The 12,431-nt window shown below is 38.5% G+C and overlaps 2 protein-coding genes across 3 annotated transcripts in view; both read left to right on the top strand.

The window, feature by feature from the left end:
• LOC120557123 (butyrophilin-like protein 1) overlaps nt 1-9,225 on the top strand; it is a 51,801-nt gene extending 42,576 nt beyond the window's left edge. Inside the window, exons 2-7 of the mRNA XM_039797156.1 lie at nt 3,885-4,229; nt 4,538-4,813; nt 7,236-7,364; nt 7,845-8,009; nt 8,843-9,019; nt 9,185-9,225. Coding sequence (XP_039653090.1) covers nt 3,885-4,229; nt 4,538-4,813; nt 7,236-7,364; nt 7,845-8,009; nt 8,843-9,019; nt 9,185-9,225 — 1,133 coding nt within the window. The remainder of the gene's footprint in view (nt 1-3,884; nt 4,230-4,537; nt 4,814-7,235; nt 7,365-7,844; nt 8,010-8,842; nt 9,020-9,184) is intronic.
• LOC120557668 overlaps nt 1-12,431 on the top strand; it is a 1,015,838-nt gene that overhangs the window by 746,544 nt on the left and 256,863 nt on the right. The window lies entirely within an intron of this gene.

Raw genomic sequence — 12,431 nt, 5'->3', positions numbered from 1 at the left:
TATATTAATGATTAAAGTACAGTATAGATAGTTTATTTTTAACACTACAATATTGTTTATAAAGTAAACCCTTATACATTTACGGGGAAAAGCCTGTAGACATATTGAAGAGTTGATTGTAATTGCTGATAAATAATTTATATAAAATAATGACTATAAAATAATGGTTCTGCAAGTTATTATCACATATGGTTTTTTGTACAGTAGAAAACCAGTATTAAACAGGAATTAACTGTAAATTGATTGGATAATCATGTAAAATAAATGCCTAAAGCTTTTAAGATACTATTAATGGGCTTTCAAATAGGGTAATTTTACATTAATTTGACATGATTTTTTTTTGTTTTACATCCAGAAATCTGTACTTTAACAGGGAGTTCTTGTGGATGGATTGGATAATCTTGTGAATTTACCAAAGAAAACCGTATGAAAACAGCAGTTTTCATTTAAATTATGTAATTTTAAGGTATTTTACAATATTTTTCAGTGTTTGTACAGATTTATACATTTGTTTTGTAGAAAAAACGGAAAAAATCCGTAAAATTATACAGTGAATTCCAGTGAAATAACTTTTTTTTTTTTACAGTGCAGAGAAGCTACGTAGACAGTGTAATTTTAATTTTTTTGTTCCGTTATTTCCAACCCCGGTTTTGAGTCGCTGGATCCGCCCCCCCCTCTGCGCTCCAGGACCTCCCACTTTACAAATTAAGCACTGATTTTAACTGTGTCAGGCTCGGGTCAGAATCGGACACAAATTTCTTAATGCGTGTCGGGCTCGGGCCGCTTTCGGTCATGGCTCTGTCGGACGCGGGCCAGGCTTGGACAGAGGAATTCGGCCCGATCTGGACTCACGCAATTATCTGTCCTTTCTACTCCTTACATTTTAAAAATAGCTTCGTTACTCCTATTTCAGTTTGGCTTGTTTTCATTTTGGCTTGTCATCGTTCAAAAAAACACACACAAAAAAACAACCTATCCAGATAAATCGCACCATCCGGATAGAGTGAATTTGATTGGAGTTGGATGAGAAGTATAATAAACATATACCATTCCGACACCCTATTAGTTTGTACGCGATCCATCTCACCTGCCAGACCGAATAGCAACGCGGATTTCGGTGCCTTATTTAGGTGCCACTTAAATGACTGCGCTTCTCTCTGATGCTCTGAAAACGGACATTAGAGGGAACTGAAACATCGCCGCATTGGACGCTAGTTAACACTACACTCGACAGCAGGCATAGACTGTCAATATGAATTAATTAATAATATACAGTCTATGACAGCAGGTAACGTTAGCCTACCGTTAGCTAGCAGCTGGAGTAAACAGTTAAAATGCTGACAGCTAAACGGTGTAAAAGTGTCTGTATTTCACTGGAGAGGATTCTAAAACCAGACTGTAGCTGCTGTTGTCTGAAAAACAACACAGACTCAGCCTGAAATAAGTTATTGTTATTACATTTTTAATAAATAATTTAATTTTGACCCTGTGGCCTTAGCACTACACAAGCCGTTACTTAATGTCACCTTGTGCTCCTTTTTTTTTTTTTTAGATCAACTTTTTATTATTTAATATTTTTGAACAGACAAATACAATTGAACAAGGTGCTTCCTTTTTTTGTGGAGGTGGGTTAGTCTATAGGCCCCTGTGGGGCGGCCTAAGCTTTTGTCCTTAATGGCATTTTTTTCCCCCTTGCATTACTTTTACTTTGATACTTTAAGTAGTTTTGAAAGTACTTTTATTCTTTTACTTGAGTAAAAAGCTTGAGTTGATACTTCTACAGAAGTCTTTTCAAACCCTAGTATCTATACTTCTACTCACCCGTGGTGCTACCATTGGGTCCGGGTGGGCCTGGGCCCACCCATTTTAGGTCCGGGCCCACCCATTTTGACCCAGGCCTATAGTGAGTAGTGAGTGATTTTAATTCTAGCAGTTCATCCAATAAGCAGCCCGAGGAAAGCTTTGAGTGAAAGCGGAAACTCCCGCCATTTTAAGTAACGCGGTTACAAGTGACGAGTTACCATCGTGCTCGGCCGCCCTCTCCCCATCAAGTCCTCCCGTAGCAACGCCCTCACACCAGCAAGGCAAGTAGGCTAACATTAACATTAGTGTCTGGTTGTCTGTATGCAGGGGGAACCCGCTTTTTTTGGCTTATTTTAACTGGTGCATCCAGTTTTCTGGAGGCCCACCTATAATCAAAATCCTGGTGCCGCTAGTGCTTCTACTTAAGTAATGAATGTGAATACTTTTGACACCTCTGGTTATTTCAGTCAAAGTTGATCTTCTATCATCTGGAATCAGTCGGCCCATTCTCCTCTGACCTCTAGCATCAACAAGGCATTTTCGCCCCCAGAACTGCAGCTTACTGGATGTTTTTCCTTTTTCAGACCATGCTTTGTAAACCCTAGAAATGTTTGTGCGTGAAAATCCCAGTAACTGAGCAGAATGTGAAATACTCAGACCAGCCCGTCTGGCACCAACAACCATCCCACGCTCAAAGTTGCTTACATCACCTTTCTTTCCCATTCTGACATTCAATTTGGAGTTCAGAAGATTACCTGGACCACACCCCTAAATGCATTGAAGCAGCTGCCATGTGATTGGTTGATTAAATAATTGCATTAACAAGAAATCTACAGGTGTTCCTAATAATCTTTATCTGTCACTCTCAACTAGGCCAATACTATTGTAGTAAATAGTATATATTCCTTACAGATGACCTCAGGTTTTTTAAAGTTTTTGGGTGAGGGAGGAAACCGGAAACCCCCGAGCTCAGAATCTGGGTAGATGCTAGATCAGATCCGCTAGATGTCACAGGAAGTGCCTCGTGGCCCGCCTTATTTTTTGCCTTACTCTGCCTCTAATTGGCTTACCCCAACCCTAACCAATCCCCATCATCATGCCTGAACCTAACTACGTCTAGCAGATCTGATCTAGCATTTACCCAGAATCTGCTGCAGGGTGATACATTAAACTATTAAGTGCTAAACATGCCTAACTTTGTTATTATTCATCAGTGGTGGAAGAAGTATTCAGATCCTTTACTTCAGTAAAAAACACTGTAAAATACTATGTTACAAGCAGAAGTCCTGCATTGAAAATATTACTTTAATAAAAGTATGTAAGTATCATCAGGAAAATGTACTTAAAGTATTTAAAGTAAAAGTATTTGATGCAGAAAAATCCTCCCATTTTAGAAAGTGTAAAGGATCCAAACAGTTGTGTGTTTAATGGTCTAATCATTTCAGCTGAGTAATTGTACTTAGTTACATTCCACCACTGTTACTTAGGTTTGCTTCTACAGGAGAGTTGTGTATGTGAGGAAAGAATAGAATGTCTTTTTTTCACGTGATTTCACTTCCTCAAAACCTCTTGATCACAACTCTAAATGAAGACATGTTTTACATCAGGAGGATGTCACAGACATAAAGTTAGAATCAGTTGATCCATACAACATACCAGTGTTCAGATCCTTTAGTAAAAGTACTAATACCACATTGGGATAAATAAAAGTGCTGCTTTGAAAATGTTGCTTGAGTCAAAGTAAAATAAAAGGTACTTAAAGTAAAAGTTTAAGTACTCAATGCAGATAAATCTTCACACTCGAGAAGCTAGAAACATGACATGTTTTTACTAAAATGACTGAAATGATCAAAATAGTGTCTCTGTCACTAAACTAATGATTAATCGGCTGATCATTTCAGTGTCATTGTGTAAAATACATAATAAAACCAAATTTTATATATATAGTTCTACAAATTCAGTACATGTATTAAAAATAATTGTGGAGGAAGAGAAATTACTAACTATACTCTTTTCAAAACTTTTGGAATAATTCTGGTGACATGTAAACATAGTGATAAATACATGATTTTATCTTTCAGGGCCAACAGTAATCAAAGTGGAAGGAGGGGCTGATGTCGTGTTACCCTGCTCTCTCAGCACCAAGGAGAACATTGAGTTTAAATTCTTTGACTGGAGGAAAGTTGCTCAGAAAGATGATGGTCCGAAGAAGGTGTTCATGTATGATGGAGGCATTCATTACAACAACGGTCTAGATGGTCAGAGTGAAGAGTTCAAAGGTCGAGTCTCTCATTTTCCAGATGAACTGAAACACGGCGACGCCTCCATAATCATCAGGAATACAAAGATATCTGACAGTGGAGACTACAGATGTTATTTTCCACGTCTTCAGCCACCTCAAACATTCCCCATAAAGCTTGTTGTTGGTGAGTTCTTTCATTAAACAGTTGAAGATATTCGCTCATTCTCTGAAATTCCAGCTGTCTTTAATAGTAAAAATAGTGTTATTATAACATATTATTATAACAACTTTGTATATGGTTATAGAACAAAACAAATTTAGCAGAACCAGAATCTGACTCCTACTGAAATACGTTAAGTGTTCACCAACATTAAAATGTGTAATTAAGGCTTATATTGAGCTTTTCTGTTTCTTCTCTCTCACTGTAATCAACATTTCCATTTTAAATGGTCTTATTGTTTTATATAATCTTTTTTTCTGCTCTGTTCACAGGTGCAGGTTTAAAACCATCTTTGACATTACAGGGTTTAACAATATTCTCGGCGCTGCTGCAGTGTGAAGTTCATGGCAATCCTAAACCTAAAGTAGAGCTGCAGGACAGTGATGGAAACAACCTTGATGCTAAAGTAACACAGGTCTCAGAAAGAGAAGGCAGCTTCTACATCACCCTCCAAACTAAAGTGACCAAGACCGGCACCTATCGCTGTGTAGCAACACAGGAGGAAATCAATCATCAGATTTATGCTGAGACCTCTGTGCATATCAGTGGTGAGATTCTTCCTTGTGATATTTAAATTTTAAAATTCTTTTGTTTATGTGTTATTTATTTGCCAAATTTTATAGGCGGAAATGTGTGTTGCCTGTATCAGATTCACCTATATTCAGTTACTGGCCAAAACACCTTCACCTTGATCATAGCGCCACCTCCTGGTGGATATATGTCATTGTTAGTGTCTGAGGCTACATCCACACTACTAGGTTTTCATTTTTAACAGTGTTGAGAGACAAACACGATCTCCGTCCTCACAAGAGTTTCAGTTCCAGTAGAAGAACTAATCTCCGTCCATTTTAACACTTTTGACAATGAAAAGTTTTTACCAAAGGTATCCATTTGTGGGGCAGTGGTGGCCGTGGCCTAAAGGTTAGAGAAGAGAGCTTGTGACTGGAAGGTTGTCGATTAAATCACCAGACCAGGCAGGATAAAAACTGGGTGGGGAAAAGTGAAAGACCTTTAACCCCAACAGCTTCAGTGGCCAGCAGATCAGACTGTGGTTGTACTGGGCAGCTTGCAGGTATGAATGTGGAACTGGGTGAATGTGACAGGTTGTTGTTGCAAATGAGAGATTGTTCTCAATCGACTGAATAAATAATAGTAGTGGAAAAATAAGGCTATGTTTACACGGAAACGATCTGAAGAGAAAACGCAAAAGTGGCGTTGCGTTATCACTTTTTATTCTGCGTTTAGACGAGCGTTATGGAGGGGAAATCTGCGTGCATATGGTGACGCAAAAGTGTGTGAAATTCGATGTAGTATGCACTCCAGGTGACTAGGTGGCACTGCCACACAACACCACACAACACCACCAAGACACCGAAACAGCGTAAACCTTCATTCTACTTCTCTCCTTAGAGCACGCGAAACCAAAACATGCCGAGGCGAACAACAAAAGCTCGTCTGGAAAGACGAGGCCGAGAGGTGGAGTTGCATGTTTGTCTGATGATGACCGGCACAGTTGACCGATAAATAAGCCACAACACAGCACCCACGGGAGCACTACCGATACCCTGAGCCTCGCCAGCCCTTCAGCCGCTGCTTGAAGCGAGGCAGCGGAGCAGAGGAGGCTCAAGCAGCCCCTCCTCTGCCCGCTGACCTCTGCCCGCTGACCGCTGCCACTCTCGCTTTTTTTTTCTCTCTCTCTCTCTCTCTCTCTCTCTCTCTTCATCGCGTTACGCCGGCTTCTGGCTCAAATGAATAGCCTACATATCGTCATCGAACTATAACAACCTTATCCACATTGGTGAAATCATTTAAATATTGAGCCATTACATTGGAAATTCTCTCCACAACGCTGTCTTCGGACTTTTGCGTTTTACCCGTTAGACGCGTAACGACGGTGGAGCGCTTTTTAAGATTTCCACTCTGGAGGGTGGTTTCACTTTTTTGCGTTTTTAAGCCCCAAAAACGCCGTCGCCATATAAACGAAAGGCACATCCGATAAAATATTTTTTCGTTTTCACCCAAGAGCGTCATCGTGTAAACAGGGCCTAAAAGTGCCCGTCCAGACTAGAAAGCAACGCCAGAGTTTTCAAACAAAATGGGAGCAGCAGAATTTCCAAATGTCTTTGTTTTAGGGGCTTGGAAACGAGGGATGTGGTACCTGCACCAGTCTATACCACCACTTAAAGCTTCACTTGATTAACTTATACATTGTTTGCTGCAGTAGTCTAGTAGTAATAATAATAATAATAATAATAATAATATCAAGCCAGTCAAGACACCCACAGACACCTTCATAAACATAAATAAAAACATTATTTAATGTACAACAAATAAAATCTAGGTGGCAATTAAAAACATTTAAATCAATAAAATCAAAGTGGACATGCATGGTGGAAGTTATGTAGCGTATATGCGTATCTAAACAGATATGTTTTAAGTTGTGATTTGAATTGATGAAGAGAGTCCAGTTGATGAATGTGAGGAGGAAGACGTGGGGCAGAGCAGCTGAAGGCTCTGGCCCCCATGGTGCTGAGTCTGAATGCTGGGACAGTTCAAATTACAGCTGAGGAGGAACAAAGTGTTCAGGCAGGTCTGAGATGTATGGAGGGGGGGATTTAGGGTATAATTATGTAATTTGTTGTGGCCAGTTGATCTTGTGCATGTACCACTTTTAGTGTTTGAAAAATAGTAGTAATAATAATAATAATAATAATATTAATACATTTTGAGAATATCACACACTTCATTTTCTGCATTCCGGTTGCATCAAACAATATAGTGCTTTTTCTGTCTCAAGTTATGGTCCAAATGTATTTACTGTATTTATATAATGGAAATTATGATATGTTTTTGGCGGGTTGCACTGGCCAGTTTTTATTATAAGGTTTCAGGAACATTCACTTCCAATCTGCTGGATATGATCTGTGTTCCATTCTGAGTCTTACATTAACTTTCTATCTTCTGTTTCAGGGTCTTCCACTGGATGGATTGTTGGTTTAGTTCTTCTTGGTCTTGTTAGTCTTCTTCTTCTTCTTGTTGCTGCTGGGGTTCTAGCTGTGCTTGTATACAAGCGTTACCTCATATTAAATCGTAATAAAGGTAAGTTCAAATAATGAATTGTATCAACATATTCATGATGAGCAGACAACACAACAGATTATTTAGATGAAACTCATGTTTAGAGTCTTTCAGTTGTTTTATCTTCAGTCATGAATCATTGTGTTGGTATTTACACCAGAGTAGGATCAAGTCAGTTGGATTTTGGAAAACTGTTATAGGATGTTATAATGTACTGGAGATTTGATTTGATTCTTAATTCATTATTCTTAAAATGATTTATGATATTTGATGTAAGGTATGTAAATAATATAGTACACTACAAGCTTAAACAGTTAAAATATGTTGGTCGTGTTTAAAAAATATGTATTAGGAGAAATTAGACTACAAACTAAAGTTTTTGAAAAACTGCCTTTGTACATAATTCTACTTCTAAAAAATGTTCTGCCTTAATAATTACTCATTGATGACTGCATGTAAACATATTGATTAATACATGTTTTTATCTTCCATGGCTAACAGTCATCAGAGTGAAAGAAGGCAGTGATGTTACTTTACCCTGTTCCCTCTGGCCAAAGGACATTCGGTCAAAATTATTTTTCTGGCTGAAACTTCCTCAGAAAACTGATGGTGTTCAGAAAGTGTTCCTGTATGATGAAGGTCATCTTTACAGTGACGAGCGTCCAGGTCAGAGTGAGAAGTTCAAAGGTCGAGTCTCACATTTTAAAGATAAACTGAAACAAGGCAACGCCTCCATAATCATCAGAAATACGACGTGGGCTGACAGTGGAGTCTACAGATGTAGTTTTCCATCAATTCAGAAACCTCAAGAAATCTACATTAGTCTTGTAGTTGGTGAGTACTTTGATGAACCAGTTAAAGATGTCCTCTCATTTAAGGACTGGAGCCTGGTCTCCACCTTGTTATCTAGCTGCTGCATCTGAACAAACATGATGAAAACTTTGAACTCATCGATGGTGTCAGTTTCACATTTCTTAATGAAATATCAGCAGTCTGTAGCAGATTAAATCTGAGTGTGCACACTGCCTGATGTTGCTGAGAGATGCATCTGCATTTTGGGTTTGTTTTTGAAAGTAACCAACAAAAAGATAACTTTACTTTTATGCATAGTTTTTAATGTTTGTTTGAACTCTGGCCTCTAGTTTTACAGCCATATGTGTGAAGCTGAGAGTGAAAAGATGGGACTGCTTAAATTCATACCACAGGATGTTATAATGTGCTCAAGATCATTTTATTCTATTCTTAAAATGATTGAATATATGTAATGAAGGGTATGTAAATTATATAATGCAGTACAAGCTTAAATATAGTTCAAATATGTTTATGCTTACAGAAATATGCAGATATAATTATGTAGGAGAAATTAGACTACAAACTAAATTGCTTGTAAAATTGCCTTTGTGGAATAATTTTGCGTACAATTTTTTTCTGCCTTAATAATTACTAACTGCTGACTCAGCATGTAAACATATTGATTAATACTCGTTTTTATCTTCCAGAGCCAAAAGTCATCACAGTGAGAGAAGGCAGTGATGTTACTTTACCCTGTTCCCTCATCACCAAGGAGGACATTACGTCAACACAGTTTATCTGGAAGAAAGTTTCCCAGAAAACTGATGATGGTCAGAAGGTGTTCCTGTATGATAATGGTGATCTTTACAGTGACGAGCGTCCAGGTCAGAGTGAGCAGTTCAAAGGTCGAGTCTCACATTTTCCAGATAAACTGAAACAAGGCAACGCCTCCATAATCATCAGAAATACAACGAGGGCTGACAGTGGAGTCTACAAATGTAGTTTTCCATCAATTCAGAAACCTGAAATATTCCACATTAATCTTGTAGTTGGTGAGTACTTTGATGAACCAGTTAAAGATGTCCTCTGATTTAAGGACTGGAGCCTGGTCTCCACCTTGTTATCTAGCTGCTGCATCTGAACAAACATGATGAAAACTTTGAACTCATCGATGGTGTCAGTGTAATGAGGGTGCGGCGCGTGGATAAAATTATGTTAAAAGAAAAGGGGCCGACAACGCCACCTAGGTTTTGGTGAGGCCTAGGACCTCCTAAAACTACAACAACTCCAATTTAAAGTCAAAGATTAAAACCGGTCCTTTGTACCAGGGGAGAGCAGTAAACAAGTGTATTTAAAACAATGAATAAAAACCAGATGAGGAATAACAGATTTATTTAAAAAGAATAAAATTCCTCTTTAAAAGAATTTCAAAACTAAAACAACCAACTAAAATCAAGCTAAAAGATGGTCCAACAGAACAGGAGTGAGAGATTAAGATGTCCACAGGTCTCCGCTGGCAACCAGCTTCTTTGTCGTTCGGCTCGATCCTCTCCTTGGCATAGCCTGTAAAGAGAGAACTCTAGGCCAGTCAAACGTCCTCTAAAAGTGCCACCCCTTCATACAACAAACACCGGTCTTAGAACGAGACTTACGCGGGAGGGAGAAGTTTTACCTTCTCCCACTGCTACTGCTAGCGATCGGTGTTTGAGTTTTCAGGTGTAGCCTCAGGCCTCCTCTGTGGTTCTCTCTCTGTGTCTCTCCATTTGCTCCTCTGTCTGTTCCATCTGTGGTGCTCTCATTCTCTCCATGTCCCCCTTCATGTTCTTCTGTTGGTCTCTTGTGCTTCTTCGCTCTCAGTGTCCTCTATCGTGTGATTCTTCGCTCTCAATGTTTTCTATCATGTGTTTCTTTGCTCTGTGTGCCTCTTTCCTGCGTGTGTCTCCATCATGTGCTTCCTCCCTGCGTGTCTGAAAATGTGTTCCTTTTCTTTTACTGTTCTGTCCTTTTTATACCTAAAAAAACAGTCAATCTCTTCTCTGGCTCCCAGGTGCAAGTCCTTTAGCCTGATTACTAAAATGTTCACTATCGGAAGTAACATTAAAAACACACATCACACGTTTCAAAATAAAAGCATGCAATATAAACGATAAAAACAAAGCAAATAGTAAAACCACAGCAAATCCAAATAAAAGCATGCTTAAATAAAAATCTACTTCCACCCCGTGACATCAGTTTCACATTTCTTAATGAAATATCAGCAGTCTGTAGTAGATTAAATCTGAGTGTGCACACTGCCTGATGTTGCTGAGAGATGCATCTGCATTTTGGTTTTGATTTCAAACCTAACCAACCAAAAAGTTAACTTTACTTTTATGCATAGTTTTTAATGTTTGTTTGAACTCTGGCCTCTAGTTTTACAGCCATATGTGTGAAGCCGAGAGTGAAAAGATGGGACTGCTTAAATTCATACCACAGGATGTTATAATGTACTCAAGATCATTTTATTATATTCTTAAAATGATTGAATATATGTAATGAAGGGTATGTAAATTATATAATGCAGTACTAACTTAAACATAGTTCAAATATTTTGGTTATGTTAAAAAAACATATGCAGATATAATTATGTAGAAATTAGACTACAAACTAAACTGCTTGTAAAACTGCCTTTGTGAAATAATCCTGATACAATTTTCTTCTGCCTTAATAATTACTAACTGATGACTCTGCATGTAAACATACTGATTAATACATGTTTTCATCTTCCATGGCTAACAGTCATCACCGTGGAAGAAGACGGTGATGTTACTTTACCCTGTTCACTCTGGCCCAAGAAGGACCTTCGGTCAACACGGTTTATCTGGGAGAAAACTGATGATGGTCAGAAGGTGTTCCTGTATGATAAAGGTGATCTTTACAGTGATGAGCGTCCAGGTCAGAGTGAGAAGTTCAAAGGTCGAGTCTCACATTTTCCAGATGAACTGGAACAAGGCAACGCCTCCATAATCATCAGAAATACGACGAGGGCTGACAGTGGAAAATACAGATGTATTATTTATCGAGATCTTCAGAGACCTCAAATATTCTACATTTATCTTGATGTTGGTGAGTACTTTGATGAACCAGTTAAAGATGTCCTCTCATTTAAGGACTGGAGCCTGGTCTCCACCTTGTTATCTAGCTGCTGCATCTGAACAAACATGATGAAAACTTTGAACTCATCGATGGTGTCAGTTTCACATTTCTTAATGAAATATCAGCAGTCTGTAGTAGATTAAATCTGAGTGTACACACCGCCTGGGGCCTGTTTCACAAAAGCAGAATTAATAAATCCAGGATAACTGATAAAGTGAGGCTTGACCTAGTCTAATCTGTGCATCCTGGCTTGGTGCGTTTCACAAAGGCCAAGCCAGGCTTAGGAGGAGCGACTAGGTCGAGCCAGGCTGAAGTAATTCTTTCCTCAAAAGACCGCGAGGTCGATCACAGATTTACTGATGCCAAAATGGAGAATACGCATTGTACATACTTTATACAGAGTGAGCAGCAGCTTCTTGTGTAAGTATGATGACGTGAAACACATTATTTGTATAAAAAGAAAAGAAACACGGCCGCTGTAATGAAAACCGCGAGAGAAAGCGTAGCAGACGATCACGGACGGACTGAATGTGTAAGTAGCCTAAATATATACATTAACTGACCACTGCTCTTAACTTAAGGGGGAGGCGTGTTAATCTATGTGAAAGACACAATCAAATGCAGTCTGATTGAATGGTCGCCTGTATTAGATATTGAATGCCTTGGACTGAACGTTTGGTTATCCCCTAAAATTGTAATTTATTTTAATTTGCTTGTATCGTCCTCCTTCATCTACCATTGCTTTTTATAATAATTTACATAAACTGTTAAAACAATGTCAAGAAAGAAAGGAGCTCATTTTAATGGGCGATTTTAATATAAACTGGGAAAATAACTCTGACCGGAATAAACTTAAATACATAACAGACAAATTTAATCTCACCCAGTTAGTTATTGGTCCCACCCGCATCACTCATTCTTCTCAGACGCAAATTGACTTAATGTTTACAAACAGACCGGAAAGGATAACAAAATCATACAATTTATTAACAGGTTTATCTGACCATAATATAACATTACTGGGAAGGAAACTCACTAAAAAACGTTTCAAGAACACAACCATATGGAAACACTATCATCCGAGTATTCCTAAAAATGATATGGACAAACTCAAATCTGCTTTAAATGATATCGAATGGACTGATCTTTTGGCTATTGAAG

Source organism: Perca fluviatilis, chromosome 4 (assembly GCF_010015445.1).
Source record: "Perca fluviatilis chromosome 4, GENO_Pfluv_1.0, whole genome shotgun sequence".
NCBI classification, from domain to species: domain Eukaryota; kingdom Metazoa; phylum Chordata; class Actinopteri; order Perciformes; family Percidae; genus Perca; species Perca fluviatilis.
This window is presented reverse-complemented; position numbering and strand designations above follow the sequence as displayed.